The sequence below is a fragment of the Hibiscus syriacus genome, unplaced genomic scaffold (assembly GCF_006381635.1).
Source record: "Hibiscus syriacus cultivar Baekdansim isolate YM2019G1 unplaced genomic scaffold, ASM638163v2 tig00005459_pilon, whole genome shotgun sequence".
Lineage (NCBI taxonomy): Eukaryota > Viridiplantae > Streptophyta > Magnoliopsida > Malvales > Malvaceae > Hibiscus > Hibiscus syriacus.
In genome coordinates, this window is record NW_024062058.1 from 1163424 (window position 1) to 1189121 (window position 25698).

At 36.2% G+C, this 25698-nt stretch overlaps 2 protein-coding genes and 3 pseudogenes across 2 annotated transcripts in view; all 5 read left to right on the forward strand.

Annotated features, from left to right (window-relative positions):
* Positions 1-16617, forward strand: LOC120199579 (annotated as a pseudogene).
* LOC120199578 (vestitone reductase-like) lies at positions 5677-6245 on the forward strand. The gene is made up of 2 exons (XM_039200621.1): positions 5677-5939; positions 6022-6245. Exons 1-2 carry the CDS (start codon positions 5819-5821, stop codon positions 6228-6230), a joined length of 330 nt encoding a protein of 109 aa, XP_039056552.1. The 5' UTR covers positions 5677-5818; the 3' UTR covers positions 6231-6245.
* On the forward strand, positions 6747-12220 carry LOC120199445 (annotated as a pseudogene).
* LOC120199577 (probable calcium-binding protein CML23) overlaps positions 12148-25698 on the forward strand; it is a 16145-nt gene continuing 2594 nt past the window's right edge. Inside the window, exon 1 of the mRNA XM_039200620.1 lies at positions 12148-12158. The gene's annotated coding sequence lies outside the window, so the exon portion shown is untranslated. The remainder of the gene's footprint in view (positions 12159-25698) is intronic.
* Positions 17645-25698, forward strand: part of LOC120199576 — a 9139-nt pseudogene continuing 1085 nt past the window's right edge.

Here is a 25698-nt window from a genome sequence, read left to right on the forward strand (position 1 = left end):
GAATTTGATTATCGTAACGGAAATTTGACTATCGCAATGAGAAAATCGCAAAGTGTATTAGACTATCGCAACGCGAATATGATGCAGATTGAAATAAACAAATCAACTTTTACATTTCAATCAATTAAACAAGCACAAATAAGAATTATTTACACATCAATAATCAACTTTTAATCAATTAAACAAGCACAAATAAGAATTATTTACACATCCATTAAACAAATAAGAATTATTTACACATCAACTCTTATTATATTATTTTTCTCTCATCAATTAAACAAGTCAGACTTTTAAGAATCAATTACAATAAAAAAAAGTGTATAACACTTTCTACACATCTAAAACCAACAAACAACAAATTATTATTGAATTCTAGGTACTTAACAACACTTGCATTTGACTTACAAATTGTTTATGGACACTTTCATAACGCAACGTCTCGAATATATCGCTCTAGCCATAAAATGCCGAAACCACAAGCCTACTGCACCTCTATCTCTATCGGTGGGAGGTAGAAACTGTGTACTTCCTGTCGTCAAACGCTCCAAGCACATGCATACGAGAGGACCACAATCCCCTCTGGCTTCCGGCGTTTATTGTGGCGCGGTCTCGTCTCTGATAACTGTAACATTGAACTTCTTTGGCTTCTTGTTTCCAGAATAAGTCCAATAATTAATCGCATCCAAGAATTTAGCCAAATGAGAGCTCCATCCCTTAATAATATCTCTCAAATCAAACAATGATATGTAATTTATCATGCTGTCATATACTATTGTCTTCAGGGATGGGAGCTGAAGCTCGACGAGAAGCCAATGAGTACGTTCCAAAATTGGGATAAACACCTACAATCATAAGTAATAATTCAAATTGCGCACTTATTTATGAACACCTTTAAAATATTTTAAAAAAATAAATACTAACCTTATCGACCTCCCACCATGCAGGATAAAGTTTAGCTTGTCCATTAGCCAACACATATGATTACTGTCGTTGATTCTTCAAGTGAACTACGTGAAAAGACGTCGGCATAATTGTATATCACGTATTTTTTTTTTTATTTTTATTTTTCTTCAAAGCCCTTACTATTAGAAGACGTGACACCCATGCATCAATATGTTGTTTTACAAAAAAAGACATATATTAGTGAATTACATAAATTTAAAAAAATTAATCAAAATGAAATATAAGAAGAAATATATAAGACTTACCCCCCATCGATATAGCCATTGTCTTCAACCCCTAATAACACACCCCACCAAGACCATTCAATCAACAAATACATATCATCGTTGAGTTTGTATATGTCAGCGTAACATCCTTGGCTCCGCTCATGTAGATAAAAATCAACTGCGGTCTTAGCCCAAAGGGTATTATCCAGAATTATTTCCGGTAGTTGTTTCCTCTCCACTTCATCTGTCGGAATGGTACTGGCCGGTAACTTATACGACAGCCAACAGTCATCCATCATGTCCGGTACGTGAGGGGGTTTCTCAATAATTCGATATATTATGCCGTGTGAATTGGGCACTAGAATGTTGGGAGGGACCTCTTCAACGATGATAGTGGCCTCTAGAACGGTGGGAGGGGACTCTTGAGGGATGATAGGGGCCTCTTGAACGATAGGGGAGGCCTTTTGAACGATGACAGGTGAGTCGGGCTTTTTCTTACGGATTCTTCACACTATTGGGGTGAACGGAGACTTAATGGCATGTGCACGCCGTCTGATGCGTGAACTCCGTCTTCCAAGAAAAACCTGACGTAGAGCATCCACCTTAGCGGGCCGCTAAAAATAAATTAATACATAAATCAGTAAATAAACAGACATGATATTAAACAGTGAAAACAAAGACAAATATATTTCAAACTTGAACGGTATTCACCCAAGTCATTATTCTATCATTGTTCACAAAATGCATCATATAACATTCTAGAAGTAATCACTTATATAAACATTTAAAAGGACAATATATAGGTTTAGTGCAGGTTCAATGACAACATAAAGAGTAGAAGTTTATTCTTGAAACTTAAATTTTCAACACTGTGAAGTTAGTATTTGTCTTTGTCTTTTGGTTGAAGTAATGCAATTCATTCAAGTTTCAATTTGCAGAACAATAATAGAATCTGAAACTTAAAATCGCAACACGAATGACTATCGCAACACGAATTTGACTATCGCAATGCGATTTTCATTTCGCATTGCGATTCTTTCGTTGCGATAGTCAAATTCGCGTTGCGATAGTCATTTTCGCGTTGCGATAGTCATTTCCGCGTTGCGAAAGTAAACTATTCTTCTTCTGCAAATTGAAACTTGAATGGATTGCATTACTTCAACCAAAAGACAACCAAAAACAAATACTAACTTCACAGGGTTAAAGAATAAATAGTTTAGCAGTATTGACAGCAACTGAATGAATTTACTAAGCAATCTAAGTGAAATGGTTAATCTAAGTGAAATTACGAGTAAATTTATCATCACGTTAAATATGAAAAATATTAAACTTACCTCGTTGCGTAGAGTATGAACCTCATTCTGGAACAATGCTACCATCTCACGTAGAGCGATTACCTCACCACGTAAAGTAGACACCTCAAAACACCATGCACCATTGCCATCGCGTAAAGTACCGACCTCCTCACGCAAGGTATTGACCTCATCACGTAACTCCCCTAAATCATCCCGTGAAGGTGGATGTGGAGAACAGGGAGATAAACGTCGTGGCATCTTTACCGGTCGCCTATCATGAGGTGATGGTGGAGAAGAGGCTCGATGATGTGACATAATAGGTGATGGCTCACGTTGTGGAGGTGTATAGTCGGGTCGATCAGGTGATGGCTCTGGGTGAGGTGATGGCTCTCGAAGTGGAGGGTTGCTCATCATCCGTGCCATAAAAAAACACTTACTAGCTTGCCACCAATCAGTGCTAAGCTCAGCTTCCGTGGGTGTCAGCCTCTGTAATGGAGTGTTGGACTCCTAACAATATAAAAGCTCAAACAAAGTTAAATGTGTACTAGTAATAACTTGTTTATAAACATATGGTAGTATTTGTGTTAACTTACATTATTTATTGTCGTATACGGTAGTAAATCTTTCCATTGCTGCAAGATCCGTTTCCTCTTCCAGGAAATAGCCCTAGGAATATCATTAGCAGTTTTTAATACATATATTTGCATGGCGGGAAAGGCCTCAAATATCCAAATCTACAAACAATATAATAACAAACATTAGTAATTGTTAAATAATAATTAATTATAATTTTGGAAACATTATATAAAAATTCTTACCTTAAAGGCCCAAATAAATCCTGACAAAGTGTATTTGGAACCATCGCCACGCAAACTTTTTTCGATCATCAAAGGCAGACGACAACTTATTAGCTTTCCATAGATACGAACCCCATGGAAACAGGTTCCATGCATTTAGGTCCTCTACCAATTTAATTAGATCATTAGGAATAGGTTGTCTGGCCTCTCTGCCTAAAAAGCCGGCATACAAAAGTATTAGAAGGCATACTCGGACAACATTGACGTCATCAATCCGAGTAAAACCATCTTTCTTATTCAATAATCTCGTCAAGTCTTCCACGTGTAAATTCGGCTCATCCATTGACAGCTCAGAAAAACCCGGGATAACCATGATAGGCGGGTAATATGTCTAGTGTACCGACCTACATCATCGTGTTCGAAGCGTAGACCGGTGATTAAGCAAAACTCCTCCCGCCCAAAACACGTATACGCCGGTGGAAAATCAAACCATATCTCTTCATCACGACGTTGTATAGTCTCTGGTAGATCGCTAGTCATGGTTTGAAGAAACATGTGGGTCAACATAGCATCTCCACTTGGATATTGTACTTTCAGCCATGGCCCGAAGCAAGTATCCTCAAATATTTTTCTTTGTGCAGGTGAAAGATTCGACGCAATTGTTTTGGCCAGGCTTAATTTATTTCTTAAGGTCAATTGAGCCAAATAAAAGTTCTACAAAAACAATAAACATACCAAGTTAGATATACCAAGAACAATAAACATAAAGAGTAGTAGTTTAGTCTTCAAACTTAAATTTGCAACACTGTGAATTTAGTATTTTTCTTTGTTTTTTTGTTGAAGTAATGAAATTCATTCAAGTTTCAATTTGCAGAAGAAGAATAGTTTCTGAAACTTAAAATCGCAACACGAAAAATGAAAATCGTAACACGAAAATGACTATCGCAACGCGAATTTGACTATCGCAACGCGAAATGAAAATCGCAACGCGAAACTAAAATCGCATTGCGATTTTGTCGTTGTTATTTTCATTTCGCGTTTCGATTCTCGGTTTCAAATACTAAAATTGAAACTTGAATGGATTGCATTACTTCAACCAAAAGACAAAACAAAGACAAATACTAAATTCACAGGGTTTAAAGACTAAACAGTTTAGCAGTATTGGCAGTAATCGAATGAATTTAATAAGCAATATAAATGAAATGGTTAATCTATTATTAAAATTACCAGTAAACTTATCATCAATTTCAATATGAAAAACCTAATAATAATGCAAAATTTTTAAAATAAAAATAATTAAAAACTAACTCTTGGTGGTTGATTTGGTTGATTTTCCATTTCTGACCGTGAATGATTGTGAGGGTGGCTCTGAGAGATAGAGATAGACGGATTTCGCCGGAGATGGGGACTGATTTCGTCAGAGATGGGGACGGATGTCGCCTTAGAGAGTGAGAGATAGAGATGAGGCTGAGTTGTAATTTAGGGTTTTAGGTTATGAGTTGCGATTACGGGATATACTGTGGACGGTTCAGTGTTCCGATATATTAATATTCGTGTTTGGTATTTGAAAAAAAATACGCGTTGCGATAATAATGGCGCTTTGAAAATCGCATTGCGACAGTCAGAATCGCGTTGCGATAGTCAGAATCGCATTGCGATTTACATATTCGCGTTGCGATAGTCATACTCGCATTGCGATTTACATATTTGCATTGCGATAGTCGGAAAATCGCAACGTGAATTTGGAAAATTGCAATGCGATAGTTAGAATCGCGTTACAAATCTGGAAACTGATTTGCGATACCGGAGATCGCGTTGCGAATTATCGATCGCATTGCGATTTAGTTGGTCATTTTGGCAAATCCAAAAAAAGTTGGTTAAAATCGTATATTATAAGACATTTTTGGTCACTGAGGTTATTTTCTCTATTTTTATTCTATAAAATTACAAAAATAATATTTTAATAATAATATTGAAATAAATAATATTAAATTATTTTACTATTTAAAAATAATAATATTTAGGGTAAATTATGCATTTAGTACCTAAACAAACAGTTTTGATCCGTTCTAGTACCTAAAATTTTAATTTTTTTTTCAAAATCATATCTAACGTATAATTGTCAAAATTAAAAATTTTATGATATAAACGAATCAATAGGCAAAGTTAAGTAAGATCGGAGTAATTTTCCCTATATTATGTCAGAGTATCCTTAATATATTTAATATTAATTTAGGTAGTGATATTTTAATTGTTTATATTATATAAATTTTAAAATATTTTTTTTAACTAATCGAATACTATAATATCCAACCGTTATTGCAAAAGCACGAAGGTTCAAAGAATGAATTGTAGAAGATTCATTTTAGCACACTGCAGCCGTTTAAAATACTCCCATAACCCTGGCTGAAAGATGCCATACTTTGAAGTCAACGTGGGAAATCAGTCGCTCGACCACGCTGTGCCTATATAGAAGCTAAACTATAATACTTTGGGGGCAAGAACATGAGATATATGTAACCCAGTTCTCTGAAAGTGAGATAGATTAGGGATATTAATGGGGGAAGATAAAGGAACTGTTTGCGTCACAGGAGGAAAAAGCTACGTTGCCTCCTGGCTCATCAAGATGCTTCTCCATCAGGGTTACTCTGTTCATACCACTGTTCGAGCTGATCCAGGTAAACTCATTAAAATCTTATCAATCTAATTTGTATTAATCAATAATCCCTTTGAGTTATTTTTAAATTCGGCTATGTTCAGGAAACAAGAGAGACCTTAGCTTCCTCACCGGCCTTCCAGGATCCGACGAGAAGCTCAAAATTTTCGATGCAGATCTCGACAGTCCCGATAGTTTTGACGCCGCAATTGAAGGATGCAAAGGAGTTATCCATGTTGCCGCTCCCGTGGATTTCCCTGCCAAGGATCCGGAGGCAGTCGTGACGCAAAGAGCATATGCATCATGGTGGTAAATGTATGCAAACAATGGGAACTGATTGTTTCATTTGATGCATGGTGGTCCTTGGAATAAATTGTAGTGTCTTTATACTGTTATCTGTTAGTTAATTGCAGAGATCAATTTAACTCTGTTCAGGGAAAAGCAATGTATTTTCTGTTGGATTTCCATGCATGGGAGCTTGTGTTTTCCTGAAGAATGAACTGTTCATCGATTTATTTCTTAATGAGAACGAATAAAATTCATGAATATATCCTCGATCGTACAATCCAATTGATATCGGTAATTCTTCGTCTGAATTTTCGCTTATCTAATGGTCTGGATCCCAGATTTTGAACATTGCCAAAACTGACGGACAATCCAATAAAATTAACGGCCATTCTCACACTGCGCCATCTTTCACTCGTACAAGTGCAAATGCAGGCACTATTTTTCTTTCCATTTTCTCTCTAGCTTTTTCTTTATCGTTATTTTCTTTCTATTTCCCCTTCGATTTTTTTTGAAATTTTATATTCTTTTTTAGATCTGGAAATCGTCTTGTTTTGCTTTAGAAAAAATCGACGGATTTCATAATCAGTGATGTCGTTTTCGGATTCCGAATCTTCACATGGGAAGGAATACAAGGTCTTTCGTCAGTTCAGCCGCGATCGTATGTCTCTCCATTTGAACTAGTTTTCTTTACCTTATTTTTTTCTGTCTCCCAGTTGTTTTCTGTTTGTTTCTCCGGAATCTCCAGATTTTAAAACCTCAATTTAGAATATTAGAGATCAATTTGCATTCTCGTATCTGAACTAATTCTCATTGATACGATTTCTGATAACAGAGAGGCTAACACTAGCATATAAGTGTGATCACTTACGATTCAAGCATCCTTATCTGAAGGAATTCGGATTATCATTTTCACGACTGATATTCGGATTTTCGCAGGGCTATTATACGAAATGCTTGGAGCTTCATCATCGGATGGTGAAGATCGACTTGGAAGGTACTCATAATGGATAAGTGACCGTCAAAGTCATGTCTCATCGTGTAAAATGTCAGATATCACAGATCAAGGAGTTTCCCGTAAGTATTTTTCAAACATTTATGAGTTATGACATAATGAAGCATATTTTTTTCAAATTGGAACTCACAGTAGATTTTTCTATGTTTTCAGTGGTGGAAGACCTTTTCAGGAGAAGGCAGCCGTTGCCTACCATGGATGCTATATATTTCATGCAGCCAACAAGAAAAGTAATCTTCTTTATCTTTTCCTATTGAATTTCGCTCAACTTTTTAATAACATATTGATATTTATTTCTCCACTGCTTTTGACCTCTGCTTGTCTCGATTGCAAAAGCTGCAACAATATTTCAATACTTTGAACCTATTTTTAACACCATCTTTGCTAGCATGCAGTATTATCATGTTCTTATCTGATAGTCTGGAAGGGAGCCTTTATACAAGAAGTACGTGAATGATTTTTCCCAGAAGCTTTATTCTATTGATTAGTGGTTCAGATCTTTCAGTTTGGAATGAAATTGTTTGATAATTTTATCTGGTCTCCACCATGTCTACCCTTTTTTCCTCCAGGGCATTTATATTCTTCAGCTCACCTGTTCAAAAGGAATTTATTAATCACATCAAAGCCGACACAGCGTGTTACCTCGTATAGGTGCATTAAGAGAGGTCTAATTTCTTTTAATATTAGTTCTTTCAACTTTTTTTAACTCAGATTATTCCCTTTTGATCTGTCATCTAATTTCTTTTTTGATAACATGCAGATGAATTTGGAGTACTTTCCCGTAGATCAGGTAACGCAGGGAATTTTTTACCCTTGCATGTTCTATACCTTTATATATATTATAGCAGAATCTTAATAATCTATGATGGGTATTTGGACACAAAACGTACCCTTCAACGCTAATTTTAATGGCTTATGTGCCATAATGATTACCATTGAAGTTATAGTTTAAATTTACCAGATGATTGATTACTAAGATAGAACCATTGTGTTCTAGGACTGGAATCACAGATGTTTTTGTATGCAACAGGGAACAATGGTTTAGAAGAGTGATGATCGTATAAATTGCCAATGAGCTCCAGTACTCACTAGTTTGGATTAGGGTCTAAGATTAAGGTTTCGTTAATTATTAGAAAAGTACATTTATCCACCAAGATTTTTTGATGCAGGCGTTCATCACTGATCATGATTCAGCCTTGGTAGAACTCTTTAGTGAAGATGCAGAGAAGTCTAAGAATTTCGAAATTTTGTTGAACGTAATGGCAACTCGAATTGCCACAGTTTTTGCCTCGTTGAAGGTGAGAATGGTATAAGAAATTAGTAAGCAACTATGGTGCTTGAATTAAAAGTGAAAGTATGACCTGACTCAGTAATGAATGTCATGTGCCGTTAGCTTAACAATTTATGCTTTATATGCCTTGTAAGCACATGTTATGGCGATTTTTCTTGTGAAAGTAACACTTTCCTTGTAGTCAATATGCTTTACTATGAAATTAATAAACTAGGTTTGGATTTTCAGGAACTTCCATACGTTCGATATCGTGCTCCCAGGGAAGAAGATGGATCTCCAAAGCAACCCGCAGTTTAATTCCTTTAAAGCTTGCCGATACTATTTGGCAATGTATTACAAATTACAAATCTATTCCTAACTTCCCTCAGACCGAAACATGCGATTTGCTTATCTTGGATAGATCTGTTGATCAGGTTAAGAATTGCTTACTCTTGGCATCACTTTCTATTTCTGAGCCATGTGAGGTTGATTCTGTTGAATGCTAGCCACTTTGCATTTTTCAGATTGCTCCAGTGATACATGAATGGACATATGATGCCATGTGCCATGATTTACTTGAAATGGATGGAAACAAATATGTCGTAGAGGTGTCTTCTGGTTAAATTGCTTTTTTAGATTTTCTATCTGCCTCCTTTTTCTGTTTCAAAATTGGTTGTATAACCATGTTTCCTTAGCTTCCTGGCAAACATGGTGGCCCACCTGAGAAAAAAGAGGTCCTTCTTGAAGATCATGATCCTGTTTGGCTTGAGCTTCGTCATGCACACATAGCAGATGTATGTCGTGCACTTGTATTCTCTTTTACTGGAAAGAACATAACTATAATTCTCTTTTCCTCAATTGTCATGTTAGGCTAGTGAGCGCTTGCACGAGAAGATGACCACATTTAAATCAAAGAACAAAGCTGCAAATATTCAGAGGTTAGTGGCTTCACTGCGAACTTCGAGAAATTATAGAAATTATGTATCTGACATAGTTATAGCATGTAAATTATGAGAATTTTTAGTCTTAATCTTAAGCTTGGAAATAGTCAGGAAGTTTGTTTGTTTGTTTGTTTTTTTTTTTGAGATGATAACATCTCTTGTAAACTTCATAAATAGGATTCGTTCAGTGGTATGGCCTGACATAAAGTACTTCTGTGAAATGCAGCGCTGTTTACTACTGTTTCTCTTCATTTTTCTTGATGCATCTTGGCCGACTAAATTTAAACATGGGCACATGGGTACGGAAATATGAAAATCATAGCCCTCCAAATACATGAAAAGATAAGAAAAAATATAACTGTGCCAGACACATTATATCAAGTCTCACGCTCAAACCCTTATAACTCAAGTTTATTCCGGAACTAGATAAGTAGACATATATTCTGGAATTTTCTTCACTTTCTTTTCCTAACTGAAGATTTAGATGCTCCCTTTAAAGTTTTCTTACAAACAAGCATATGATTACAATGTTTTTACTTTACATTGCATCTTATATCCCTTTACTGGTAAATTTAAGTTGTATAGCCATGCAACTTTACCATACATTCTTCCTGTTGATGTTAAGTTCATTGCAGAGATGGTGAAATGTCTACACGAGACTTGCAGAAAATTGTGCAAGCTTTGCCACAATATAATGAAACAGTTGAAAAGCTCACTCTGCATGTTGAGGTTTGCTTCTTATTGAATGCACTATTATATATTTGCGTCTGGGATGTATGTATCCATTCTGAAATTTATGATGTAAATAAGAGAAATCAATATGACTGAGTTTTGGCCACTAAAGCTCAGTGTTATTCACACATTTGAAACTAAAAGTCGTATCAGTTCTTTACGCATGTATGGTTTTAACATCAAGGAAAAACCTCAGCCTGATATACATTCAAGTATTTGAGTAGCGATAGAAGGCAATTAAATACAGGTTTAAGGTGCTTGCAGTTCTTGAAATGAACGGTGAAGATACAAATAAGATCTTATTAAAAAAAGAAGATACAAATAAGATACTTTTGCTGATTGTGTTGACTTATCATTTCAATTACAGATTGCCGGAATACTCAACGAATGTATTAGGGATATGAGGCTTCGTGAGCTCGGGCAACTAGAACAGGATTGTTTTTGGAGATGCCGGATCCAGGAGGTCATCAACCTTCTGAGGACATCGCAGGTAATGCATGGATTGGTGATCATTTAACACTTTATATGTATGATTGATCATTACTTTTTCCTTCTTAAAATCTCACCACATTCAATATTTTAATCCAATACAGGACGCATCTACCGAGAATAATTACGTTTGCTGATGATTTATGCTATTGTGTATCCAGACAAATTTGAGGGCGGTAAAGCTTCAAAGCTAATGCAGGTACTGCAGTACTATTAGTTATATTATGAAGCAACCATGGGCTTATGCTTCTAGTTACTAAAAGTGAAATGTTATGGCTTTTTTTCTTCTGTTTATTCTCAGTTGGCTAAATTAACACCAGAAGACATGCAAGTTGTGAACAATATGAAATATCTTGGAGGACCACCAAAAGTAAAAAGCAAAGCTCTGGTTTCTCGCTAAAATTTGATATTGGCCAAAAGGTAAACCGAGAAGCTTTTAGATAACAGAGGAAATTGGAGTAGGATTCTGCATTTAGCCCATGAATCAATCCTCATTCTTTTGCTGTCAGGAGAAAAATGCGGCAAGAAAAGACAGAACAGGAGAGGAAGAAGAAACTTGGCAACTTTTTCGATTTTTTCCTTTCGTAGAGGTTTTGTTTAATAATGTCTTTCTGCACATTTTTTCTTGGCAAACCACCTCTATGTTTAACTTATTACTTTTTTTTATATAATTATAATTTATCACGACATGGTCTTAGCTGACAGTTTAAACATGGTAGGAGCTTATTGAAAACCTCAGCAAAGGTCAGTTGCCAAAGGATATTCATGTATGAATGACCACCGCCTCCAAAGGCTGACAAATCCCAAGAGGTTCGCACGGAGCGGCTCCGACACCTAATGGAAGACGGCCTGCTCATTCTATGAGATCGAGAAGAACACCAACTTGGGCTAAAGGTCACTGTTCCGATGATGGATACTCAAGGTAGCCCTAATCTATAAACCTCATCCTCTTGTTATGTAACTGGCTATAGAATATGCAATCGCCTCCAAATCTCCAGTGTTTGTGTTTGTCGCTATCTCAACACCTAATTCTTTTGGTGCCTCTTTGTAGTGATTCGGTTTTGAAGAATGCAGTCCCTGATTTCAGAGGATGGGACAACGGATTTTCGTGTTCATCATCGGAGGCGCAACTCGATCCGAGGTAAAAATTCCGCTTACTTTCTCTTATTATTACTGGCTTTGCATCAAGTTGTGAACCACACCTAAAAGTTTATCTTGCTCATGGCAGCTGAGAGCATGTCACAGCTAACAGCAAAGTTGAGGAGGGAAGTTATCTTAGTTCCACCGGTTTCATTGATCCTCCACAATATATAACGGTAAAAAGACAACTCTGATGAATCTATATGGTTGCACTTCATCGTTGCTTTTAACGAATTTATTATCTTAATTTGCAGAAACTGAAGCAGCTGTCAGAAAAGATATCAACAAGGAAAAACCCCAGAATTGATGAGATCGAATCCCGGCTCGATGCTTTTGGCCATTGCCAGCCGGTTGAAGAATACTACCCTCGTTGTGGAGCTGATAGTCACTTTCGATTGAGCAGTTTTACCTTAATTGCTGCGTGTAGCTAAAGCAGTGCATCTTTAACCGATTGGATAAAAGGCCTATGTACATCGTCATTGTTAAAAGGCTATTTTGTTGGCAGAGTTTTGATTGGGGACATTTGGATGCCCCAGGCCTATGATATATAGCCATATTATTATCTATCATTTCCATTTTTCCCATTGTTTTCCTCGTGAAGCATTTAGATGGTTTAATTCAACTCGCCAATTATTCGCAGGCATCAGCCACGCATTAAATTATCTTTAATGCGTGAATGGTTTATAGGTTCGTATGCGGTTTCATTTATCTATAAAATTATTGTAAAAAGATTTTATTTTTATAGATTAAACGAATTCAATAGTCAAGAGATTTGTTATTGTTATTTGAAGTTCTATGTTCAAACACCTTAAATGTCAAGAGTATAACTGTTTTTTATTAAATGATTGACAATTTTTAAACGGATATTACATTGTATTTATCATAGATTTATAAAAAAAATATTTATATATTTTTTTAAAAGATTTTTAATGTAGTGTTTTTAAGATACATACACTTAATGTTTTTTTTGGGTTAATGACACTGAATGGGTTTATATCGAAACAAAATTATCAAAATTGTAAATTCATTTTTATCCAATATTACTTTGTTTTAGATATTATTGAAGTTTTACATTTTAAAAAATAGTTTTTTCCTGAAAACAATTTTCAGTTTTCCACACTGACGACACGTGTCATCGATATCGAAATTTCCACGTGGAGAAAGGGTAGAACAAAGTTGAAATCTCACCTCCGCCAGTTCCACTTCTCCTCAAAGCTTCATTCTACCTCTGTAATTGCCATATCTGAAATCGAAAAGAAAAGAAGGAAAATTACTGTTATTTCTTCCCCCGCTAATGGATCCGGTTCTTTCCGTTTCGGTTCTTTCAGTTGTTCTTGGAGCTCTGATCGCTTTCATTTTCTTTAGAAATTACCTTCTCAAACAAAGATCCGAAGTCCAAACCATTGCAAAACCGGAGCTTCATTCAGAGCCCAAAAAGCAATCAAAGCCGCCTCAGTCTATCTCTAAAAAGTCTCACCCTAAATCTCATTCTCACGCCTCTGACAAGGTAATTATTTTTCTCTTCTGTTGATTGGCGATGAAATTATTAAGTGATTCAGAACACAACTTGAAGTTTCGTTCCTTAGTTTTACTTCCTGATTTTTATAAAATGTAAACGAAAAGAAAACTAAAAGAATTGCTTACCCAAGCCATTTGACTTTTTCTTTGCTTTCTCTAGAATTTTTTATTTTTTGTGTGATAATCTGATATTGCTAGGGTTTAGTCCGGTGATTTTAGCACTTATATATAATTTTATATGTAATAAATGATAGAGTGTGACTCTAAAATACTTATGTTCTTATTACGTAATTTAGGATTCAAACAAGCGTCATCATCCATTGGATTTGAATACTCTTAAAGGTCATGCGGATTCGGTCACAGGGTTATGCTTCTCCCCTGATGGTCATAATTTGGCAACAGGTAACTGAGAACTGTGGCTGATTTTTTTTTAAGAAATAATACTTGTGTATTCATATTCATGAATGTTTACATTCTTAATCCGGCTTGTGTTTACTGCAATGCTTGTGCTGATGGGTGGTCAGGGTATATAAGCTGGAGGATGCTTCAAGTAAAAGTTTCAAGTACGAACATGAAGTTCTTTTTCTAATAGTTATGACCTGGGGAGGGTTGCCTCTTGATCTCATCTTGTGCTACTGTTGTGCTGGTTTTTAAGAATTAATTTGGCAAAAGATTCTCGCAGAGTGGTTCTCCTTAGTCGAAGCTTGGTCAGAGAGTTTGGTAATGGAGTGTCGTCGAGTATGGTTAGTTTGCGAGGGTGTTCCTTTTCACACATGGAATTGGAATACTTTCAAGAACATTGTTGATAAGTGGGGTTTATTACTAGCTATCGACGAAAGTTGTCATTCTCCATCATCCTTTGATCGGGCAAAAATTCAAGTCCTCACAAAGGCTGATGCGAGAATTGATGCGATGGTGGAATTGAAGGTTGGTGACAACTTCTTCAAGGTCATGGTGCATGAGATAGAGCCTTCATTCAAACCAAACTCTTGGGCTCCTGAAGAAGACGAGTCTCATTAGATCTTGTTTCTTCAATTGTGGTTTTGTTTTAGTTCATATGGCTGTAGGTGTTGCTTTTAATTTGCATTATGTTCTGTTGCGATTTTATTCCTACTGCTGGTGGTGTAATTAGAAGTAAGGTGATTAGACTGTGGCTTTGTATGAGGTTATATGAGGTTAAGGTGTTTGTTGTAATGGTGTTCATCACCATGAGAGGATATTCCGTGGTGTCTTTTGTATCGGGTATTATTATCAATAAAATTTGAGGTACTCTTTTCTTCCTTCCAATGTTCGTTAACATACTTTAAGTATGTGAACGAATAAGAAGGGAGTTTTTAATGAGACCTCCAACTTCTATAAAAAAAAATCTCATCTTGTGCTACTGTTGTGCAGGTTTTTAAGAATTAATCTGCCTGCTGGAGGTCATCCGCTAGCTGTTACTTTTTCTGATGATGCATCTTCTATAGTTGTGGCTTCTCAGGCAATGAGCTGTTGTTCCTTGTATATGTATCAAGAAGAAAAACCAAAAAACGACTAATGATCCCAAGCAGCAGACAAACTCCTCTTCCACAAATTAAGTGGGAACACCACAAATCCACGACAAACAGGCAATCCTGACCTTAACTGGTGCTACTGCAAGTTATGGAACTGGAGATGGGAGTACCATTATCGCCTCTTGTGCAGAAGGTGGACATTTTCCAGATCACACAGTATACATTTATATTTACCAAAACAGTACAATATCCAATTCAGATCTAATATAAGTAGCTCACTGTTACTTCTCAGGTACCGATATCACGCTTTGGCATGGAAGAACTGGGAGAGTTTTAGGGCATGTCGACACTAATCAATTAAAAAATAACATGGCTACTATATCACCAAATGGCCGTTTTCTTGCTGCTGCAGCCTTTACAGCAGATGTGAAGGTAGTGATATTCGAATTCCCTAGTATGTGTACCACAGTATCAATATTTGAAGGTGGTATTGGAAACACCATCGCTGTATCTTCGTCATATGTTAAATTTTGAAGTGTGCCTGCATATAGAACTGATTGAGGTTTCCCCTTATATAATTTTTATGAATATTTTGGTTCATATTTGTTATTTATATTGAAGATGCAATATATCATGTTACACGGTGTAGTAAAGCATGGTGGTTCTGTATTTTATCTTTCAGTTTCATACTTCCGTTAGTGTGCTAAGTATTAGCATTTGCTTTATCAGGTGTGGGAGATTGTGTATTCAAAGGATGGTTCAGTCAAGGAGGTTTTAAAAGCTATGCAGCTTAAAGGGCACAAGGCATGGATTTCACTCAATAGTGCTTTCATTTGGTTTAATTACATTTTTCCATCATGTACAAATTGCATTTTTTCTCTGTTATAGAGGTTTTCAGAACTTTTATGATAATTTATATGAGAACGGTGGCCTAAGTGTTTACTTTATGAAGTCTTTTCACTTCTGTTTATGGTACTTAATACTGATTTTTAATTCGTTTGGACTTCTGTTGGCTAATGCATATTGTCTGTTCTTTTACATGGCATATTGGAAATAAAGAAACAGATTAATAGCTCTATGACTTGCCTTGAAATTTCTCTTTGTACCTAACCTTTCCATTTTTTGTGTTTCTTTTTCCTAAATTTTCAGAGTGCAGTAACTTGGTTATGTTTTTCTCCAAACTCGGAGCAAATTATCACCGCATCCAAGGATGGTTCAATAAGAATTTGCAATATCAATGGTCTGTCTGCACCCCTTAGGCTTTAACCCTTTTTTATATACATATCTTTTTCCATCCTTGATGAAAAATTAAAAATCAACTTTATGACGGTTTCTTTCCCACTTTCAAAAGAAAAAGGGACAGGAGTTGGAGGTGGAATAAATCATCTTCATACATTTGAAAGATATGACTAATATAAGAAACCTAAATGAAGTGCTAATTTACAATTTTTTTGTGCCAAAGCTCACCCGGTTTGGTAGCTATTTCAGTTTCTTGTATTAATAGTTACTATTTGTGCCTGCTGACTGTTCTAATTGATTGTGAAGTTCGATACCATCTTGACGAGGATCCAAAAGCTTTGAAGGTGTTTCCAATACCACTTCATGATTCAAGTGGTTCTGCTTTGTACTATGACCATCTCAGCTTATCACCTGATGGCAAGATAATGGCAAACTCAGGTTCAACATTACAGTGGCTGTGCATCGAAACAGGAAAGGTCTTGGATACAGCTGAAAAGGCCCTGATGGTAACATCTCGAGCAGCAAAACTTTTATTTTGTTCTATCCATATATCCTCAATATGAATCTAAAGAAGGATGTCATACCTAGCCACTTAATGCTAATGTTTTTCTTAGTCCTGATGCTCTATGATAACCGTCACCCGTGTCGGGCCTTCTTTCTTGTATGATTTATTGACATTAGTTTACAGAATGCTATTTTTATTCGGGCATTAAGCTTCATTTTATGCTGCAGGTGATATTACATGGATTATGTGGTCACCTAAGCCATACCTCTAGGTAACTAGAATTTTCTGTTTGTGTGAGTTTATGTGATATCTCCAGCTGCTTTTCTTACAAGAAAGTGAAACTGTGGGCAAAACCACCGTAAACTCTTCATGAGCAACTCATTTTGCATAGAATGTCGAGAACTCATCGGATATCCCGGGCATAGTTATGGATGCAGTTAAATCTGCCCGAGAGTCTTTAACGATAGAGAATCATACTTGGCTCTTATGGAGTGGTCGAGTTGTACGGAGCCAGATACGGAGAATCTTTTCATATGTTTGGTTGAACAGGTTTTCATATTACTGAAATTTTGCTACTTGAAAGGTTAATAGAGATGTGGTCTTAACTTTTTCCTGAATGGTATTGGCTGTTAAACTTTATTCCTTCTTTTGACTATTTCCTTAATTTATCAAATACAGATCTTATAGATTAAAAAATAATATTTTTGTCCCTCGATATCATAATATTATTTTTATATTATATTTTATATAATAAATATGATACTTATGAAAATTATTTAAAATTATAAGTTTAATATTAATTATATTAATTATATGTTAAATATATTTTTCCTTTAAACTTAATAATGTTATAATTAAAAATATTTTTTATAATTTTCATTCAATATTTATAATATATTAAAGTTGTACTTGTTAAAAAATATATATTACAAAGATATTGATAAAATATACATCTAAATAATCTTAATTTTTCTAATCAAACATTATAATTTACATAACTATTAAATCAAATAGAATAATACAATATTTATAAAGTAATATTACGTTCTAATAATTTTATTTCCTTACGTAATATTACCTCCTGTGAAACAGACGCAGCTAACAGTTAATCACTCTGCCTCTCAGCAACTGTGTATCAAAGCAGCACACCACCCTTCCCTTTTCCTCTCCAGCCTTCTTACTGCTTTCTCCATTGTTTCTTCCTTCTAAATCTTATGCAACTAGATCCAAAACTTACGTATAGGCTCACTGAGTCAATTCCACTCCATTGCTCACTCGGATAATCCACCCCTGGTACTTGTGAAGAGAGATAAAACGAACCGTAGCATTTCGTTACCCCTTCCCCTAGATCTGAGGCAGTGAGACCGAGCGACGCCTTTTATCCGACTCGGGAATGGCTTCTTCGGAAGTCGATTCCCGCTTGAGCCAAGTGGTAGCCCCGGCCCTCGAGAAGATAATCAAGAACGCTTCATGGCGAAAGCACTCCAAGCTCGCTCACCAATGCAAATCCCTTCTGGAGAGACTCACTTCTCCCTCGAATTCGCCTCTAACTCCGCCAGATTCTGAGCCCGATAGCTCGATCTCTGGCCCTCTACACGACGGCGGCACAGTAGAGTACTCTCTCGCTGAATCGGAGTTCATTCTCAGCCCTCTTATAAACGCCTGCGCCACCGCTTTCAACAAGATCGTCGACCCAGCCGTTGATTGCATTCAGAAGTTAATCGCTCATGGTTACCTACGTGGTGAAGCAGATCCCACAGGAGGTCCCGAGGCCTTGCTCTTATCCAAATTGATTGAATCGGTATGTAAGTGTCACGATTTAGGAGACGACACCATCGAATTACTGGTTCTGAAAACCCTTTTATCTGCCGTAACTTCCATCTCGCTGCGAATTCACGGTGACTGTTTGCTGCAAATTGTGAGAACTTGTTACGATATTTACTTAGGGAGTAAAAATGTGGTAAATCAAACGACGGCAAGAGCCTCTTTGGTTCAAATGTTAGTGATTGTTTTTAGGAGAATGGAGGCTGATTCTTCAGCTATCCCAATTCAGCCGATAGTAGTGGCTGAGTTGATGGAGCCAATCCAGAAATCTGATGTTGATGGATCAATGACTCAGTTTGTTCAGGGGTTTATAACTAAAATTATGCAAGACATTGATGGAGTGTTGAATCCAGTGGCATCCAGTATGGTTTCTTTAAGCGGCCATGATGGTGCTTTTGAAACTACCACAGTTGAAACCACAAATACGGATGATTTGCTGGATTCTACTGATAAAGATATGTTGGATGCAAAATATTGGGAGATTAGCATGTATAAAACAGCACTAGAAGGAAGGAAAGGGAAGTTGACGGATGGTGAAGTGGAGAGAGATGATGATTTGGAGGTTCAGATTGGGAATAAGTTGAGAAGGGATGCATTTTTGGTGTTTAGAGCACTTTGCAAGTTGTCAATGAGACACCGCCTAAAGAGGCTTTGGCAGATCCCCAGTTGATGAGAGGGAAGATTGTGGCGCTTGAGCTGTTGAAGATTTTGTTAGAGAATGCTGGAACTATTTTTAGAACAAGTGAAAGGTATTTTTTTCCTTGCACATTTTTATCTCATTTATTTGGTTGATCATATCTGCATTTGGGAGTGTTTCTTACTGTTAGGGCTTTTATTTGGAATATTCTTTACTGTTATATCCATGGAATATGTGATGTTTAACTCTTGATATACCCCTTAATATTTGGTTACTGCATAGGTATTTATGTGCTAGAGGTTGAAGATTTGGTGAATATAGGTTATATCCATAAATAATATCAGGTATAGGCATTTAGGTATCTAGTCTTGTTGGATTGACTACAAACATTATAGCTTTTTATTAGATCTGGAAACATCTTAGAAGTGTTTTACTGATGAGGTGACATTAAACAAAATATTGACAGTATAAATTTTCTCTAGATAGGTTAAACACTCGTTTTGTAATCTTGTGGTCATGGACCTCTGAGCATTTAGCTAATTGTTTAGGGTGTTTTACTGAGGTGTCCATTGAGTAATTTAGTTGCATCAACCCCTGTTATTTACTTGAGGAAAATATGGTGCATTTGCTTGTTGATTTCATTAACATTTTTTGCGTTCATATTGCAGAACCACCTTTTCATCTAGATTTGTCTGATATTTTTTTCAATTTGTGTTGAGATCGCATTTTTTTAAGTTTTGAAAGATGAATTTCGTGCCTTAGCATGGAGGCATATATATAATATATATTTTTAAAATTGACATACCTTGTTAATGCTTATACACATTTCAGTGTTTTGTTTGGTCACATTATATGTTCTGATATTTATTCTGAATTTGAACTTTTTTTCTCTCTCGGTGGATATGCTTGTGGTGGTACAGGTTTTTAGGTGCCATAAAGCAATACTTGTGTCTATCACTATTGAAGAATAGCGCTTCAACTCTTATGATTGTTTTCCAGCTTTCTTGCTCCATTTTCATCAGTCTGGTGACACGGTTTCGAGCTGGCCTGAAAGCCGAGATTGGAGTATTTTTCCCTATGATTGTTCTTAGGGTCTTGGAAAATGTTGCTCAACCTAGCTTTCAGCAAAAGATGATAGTTCTTCGTTTTCTGGAAAAGCTTTGTTTTGATTCACAGACCTTGGTAGATATCTTTATCAACTATGATTGTGATGTCAATTCATCAAACATATTTGAAAGGTATGATCCACACTCGAATAAAGGAATCAGACCCAACTTCTTTTTGCTGTAGTTAATAGATTTTGCATTTTTTCATTATGGTTCTTTCCAGAATGGTCAATGGACTTCTGAGAGCAGCTCAAGGTGTTCCTCCTGGCGTAACTACAACACTATTGCCACCCCAGGAAGCAACCATGAAACTTGAAGCCATGAAGTGTTTGGTTTCTATTTTGAAATCGATGGGAGACTGGATGAACAAACAGTTGCGCATTCCTGATCCGTATTCTGCAAAGAGATTTGAAGATGAGAGCAGTCCTGAACCTGTCCCCATCGCAATTGCGAACGAAGATGAACCTGCTGAAGGATCAGATTCTCATTCTGAAGCCTCTAATGAAGCTTCTGATGTTTTAACGATTGAGCAACGCCGAGCTTACAAGCTTGAACTTCAGGTATGTATGTAATAATATCTGATAAACTGCTGTGACCTCGTCTTGTTGTTAGTATGATCATCATTTGTGAAATCTAATTTATAACTGATGGCAGGAAGGTATATCTCTTTTTAATCGGAAACCTAAGAAAGGAATTGAATTTCTGATTAAAGCAAATAAGGTTGGTGATTCCCAGAGGAGATAGCTGCTTTTCTTAAGAATGCATCTGATCTGAACAAAACATTAATCGGTGACTATCTTGGAGAAAGGGAAGATTTGTCATTGAAAGTAATGCATGCCTATGTCGACTCTTTTGACTTTCAAGGCATGGAGTTTGATGAGGCAATCCGTGCTTTTCTGCAAGGTTTTAGGTTGCCTGGTGAGGCACAAAAGATTGATCGAATCATGGAAAAGTTTGCTGAGCGTTACTGCAAATGTAACCCAATGGCCTTCATCAGTGCTGATACGGCATATGTCCTTGCTTACTCTGTCATAATGCTCAATACTGATGCTCATAACCCTATGGTTAAGAACAAGGTGCACATACGTTCTCTATATGATACTGTTGACATTTACTGCAAGAATATTGATCCTCTTTTTCCTAAATTGAATTGTACAGATGTCAGCTGATGATTTCATAAGAAACAATCGTGGCATAGATGATGGAAAAGATTTGCGAGAAGAATACTTAAGATCATTATTCGAAAGGATATCAAGAAATGAGATAAAAATGAAAGATGATTTGTCCTTGCAACAGAAGCAGTTTGTGAACTCTAATAGAATATTAGGTTTGGATAGTATCTTGAATATTGTGGTACGCAAGCGTGATGAAGACCAGCATATGGAGACCAGTGATGATCTTATCAGGCACATGCAAGAACAATTTAAAGAGAAAGCACGCAAATCTGAGTAAGAATTTCCGCCTTTTTAAGTTTTCATTGTGATGCTCTAGTATAAGAGAGATTTCTGTTGTACTTTGTATTGCTGAAGTCGATTTTTTATGTCTTTTTAAAATATTTATTTGACTTTATGATTCATTCTAATGAGTGAAATTGCAATAGGTATCGTCATCCAATTGTTGCTTTTAGATTTAGTAATTATTATATTCTATTTAAAAAAAATTCACTTTTACCTTGTACTTTTAATGGGATTTTTCGCCTCAGTTAGCAATACATGTTTCCTGAAAAGTGGCATTTCCTTTTTGAAGAAACTTTTTTTTATTATCCCTTGATTTCCATTCTTCTTGCAATATGTAGGTCAGTTTATTATGCAGCCACAGATGTAGTGATTCTTAGATTCATGATTGAGGTATGTTGGGCTCCAATGTTGGCTGCCTTCAGCGTGCCTCTTGACCAAAGTGATGATGAAGAAGTGATAGCATTATGTCTTGAAGCCTTCCGCTATGCAATCCATGTTACCGCTGTTATGTCCTTGAAGACTCATAGAGATGCATTTATGACTTCATTAGCTAAGTTTACTTCACTTCATTCTCCTGCAGATATCAAACCAAAAAATATAGATGCAATCAAGGTTAGTATTTTGTTTCATCTGTACTGGATATGTTGCTAGTGACCTTATTTATGTCTTCTGAGATTTTTTATTTTATGTTCAATTTTGTGATTTTCCCTTGTACCTAACCCCTTTCAGATGATTGAATCTTGGCAAACTATGTAATGCAGGATGTTCACATCAGTGGGAACATATTATTTCATTTTAGCTGTTGCATATTTTCATTGTAACTTTGGTTTAGAGATGGTAACGAATGGTTGACATGCTCAATCTCACTCCAAGAGGATTGTCATTAGTTCAAATTTGCTGGTTTTTAACTGAATTTGGTACTCTCCCCTCTCTCTCCCCCCCCCCCCCAACCCCAACACATGTACTTGCTGCAAATAGAAACCTTTTGATAGCTGGCCTTAGGGAACGATTTAGTGAGATCCATTTGTTTGATCTCAAATAAAAATTCCATTTGTCTGAGGATTTAACATTGAAATTTTCATTTGCATTGTTAACAGGCAATAATTACAATTGCAGATGAAGATGGGAATTATTTACAAGAAGTTTGGGAGCATATTTTGACTTGTGTATCCCGGTTCGAGCATTTGCATCTCTTGGGAGAGGGTGCTCCTCCAGATGCTACTTTTTTTGCCTTCCCACAGAATGAGTCAGAAAAATCTAAGCAAGCTAAGTCAACTACCCTTCCTGTTTTAAATAAAAAGGGACCAGGAAAATTTCAGTTTGCTGCTGCTGCTGTGATGAGAGGCTCATATGATGGTGCTGGTATTGGAGGTAATTCACCTGGGGCAGTCACATCTGAACAGATGGACAATTTAGTGTCTAACCTCAACATGTTAGAACAAATTGGAAGCTCTGAAATGAATCGATATTCACACGTAGTCAAAAATTGAATAGTGAGGCTATCATAGACTTTGTTAAGGCTCTGTGCAAGGTGTCGATGGAGGAGTTGCGATCTACATTGATCCTCGGGTTTTCAGCCTTACAAAGATTGTTGAGATTGCGTAAGATTTGTTCCACTTCTCTTGCTTTGGCTTAACTTGGTGCTAGGATACAGTAAAACCTCAATAAATGGCTGTTTAATAAGTAATCTTGGTTAATTAATCAAATCTTATAATCCCAACTTAGGCCAGTGCATTAAGATAATAACCTTGCTAAATGCATAAGATAATACATTTATTATATTTCTTTAGGTCCTGGCAAATATATAAATTAAAAATTCCTAAAAAAAATCATATAATATTATTAATATATTTTTCTTTTTGCAATGTGCAACTGCTTTCAGTGCATTTTTTATGTTGTAGCAAGCAGTTATTTAAGGTGACTGGTGCTTGAAATGCCGCTTCTCTCCCCCCCCCCCCACAAATAATAAATTTATTATATTTCTTTAGGTCCTGGTAAATATATAAATTAATCATTCCTAAAAAAATATAAAAAAATCATATAATTAATATTAATATTTTTTTTTTGCAATGTGCTACTGCATTCGGTGCATTTTTTTATGTAGCAAGTTGTTATTTAAGGTGACTGGTGCTTGAAATGCCTCTCTTCTCCCCCCAGTTCTAACGCATGTACATCAATTTATATTTGTATATTAACTTTTGAGATTATAAGTAAATGTTAATTGCTAACTCTATCTAGTTTTTCTCATTTACGAGTCATTCATGTTTTCTAGTAAAAGAAAATAATAATATACATGTATAAAGATAGAAAATATAGATTTTTTTTAATTTTTTCGTTAAATTTAAATATATAATTTACATTTGTGATAATTCAACCTCTTTAAAATAATTGTTTTCTAGTTGCAACGATATTATTTTATAGGGACCCTGCTGTATTGTTTTTGTTTCTTAACTGAATTGCCGATCTACTGACAGGCACTATAACATGAACCGGATCAGGCTTGTATGGTCAAACGTCTGGCATGTGCTCTCTGATTTCTTTGTGACCATTGGCTGTTCTGAAAATCTCTCGATTTCAATTTTTGCAATGGACTCTTTACGGCAACTATCGATGAAATTTTTGGAGCGAGAAGAGTTGGCGAATTACAATTTCCAGAATGAATTTATGAAGCCTTTTGTTATTGTTATGCGCAAGAGTAGTGCTGTTGAAATCCGAGAATTAATTATTAGATGTGTCTCACAGATGGTATTATCTCGTGTCAATAATGTCAAATCAGGGTGGAAGAGCATGTTCATGGTATTGAATTATTAATAGCTATAGTATTGAATTTTTAATAGCTATAGTATAGATCCTAATTTTGAAACCTTAATCTGTATCTTTTTATGACTCAACTGATAAATTCTTTTCAGGTGTTTGCTACTGCAGCTTATGACAACCACAAAAACATTGTACTGTTAGCCTTTGAGATAATGGAAAAGATTATTCGGGACTATTTCCCGTACATAACTGAAACAGAAACAACCACCTTCACTGATTGTGTGAACTGCTTGGTTGCTTTCACCAATAGTAGATACAACAAAGACATTAGCCTCAATGCAATTGCTTTTCTACGCTTCTGTGCTACAAAAACTTGCAGAAGGCGATCTTGGCTCTTCATTAAAGAAAAAGGATAAGGAATGTGGGAAGATTCCTCCATCTTTACCTCATAATAGAAAAGATGGAAGACAAGAGAATGGGGAGCTCATGGATAAGGAGGATCAACTCTATTTATGGTTCCCCTTGTTGGCTGGTAAGTAATAATGAAGTACTCGCTTGAGATTTTGTTGTTAATTTTATCTTCAAACTTTAGAAATGCATTTTGTTCTGACCTTAACTCACATCGCATTTTGCTTTGCAGGTTTATCAGAACTTAGTTTTGACCCTAGGCCTGAAATTAGGAAGAGTGCTTTAGAATTGCTGTTTGAAACTTTGCGCATCCATGGTCACCTCTTCTCATTGCCTTTGTGGGAAAGGGTATTTGAATCTGTCCTTTTTCCAATTTTTGACTATGTGCGTCATGGTATTGATCCAGCGGGTGGTGACTCACATGAGGAGGGGATCGTTAACGACATGGATGAACTTGATCAAGATGCATGGCTCTACGAGACGTGTACATTGGCACTCCAATTAGTTGTAGATCTTTTTGTGAATTTTTATAATACAGTCAATCCACTGTTGAAGAAGGTTCTCTCCTTACTTGTAAGTTTTATCAAGCGTCCCCACCAAAGCCTAGCTGGTATTGGAACTGCTGCATTTGTTCGTTTGATGAGCATTGCTGGAGATCGATTTTCTGAGGAGAGGTGGCTGGAAGTAGGTTCTTCATTAAAAGAAGCAACTAATGCAACACTCCCTGATTTTTCTTACATTGTTACTGCGGACAGCATGGCTGGAAGCAATGGACATGCTTTGAATGGCCAACTATACGAGGCTTCTGCTGGTTTGGACACATCTCAAGGTGATTCTGAAAGCCTGAGAACACAGCGCCTTTATGCTGCTTTATCGGATGCGAAATGCCGAGCCGCTGTTCAGCTTTTATTGATTCAGGTGAGACTTCTCATCCTAATATTGAAAAACCATTAAAAACTTTTCCT

Bases quoted from the DNA above. Each gene is read 5' to 3' on its own strand.
- LOC120199578 (XM_039200621.1), top strand. From the start codon at position 5,819: ATGGGGGAAGATAAAGGAACTGTTTGCGTCACAGGAGGAAAAAGCTAC. The intron at 5,940-6,021 runs GTAAACTCATTA...GGCTATGTTCAG, and splicing joins CACTGTTCGAGCTGATCCAG to GAAACAAGAGAGACCTTAGC.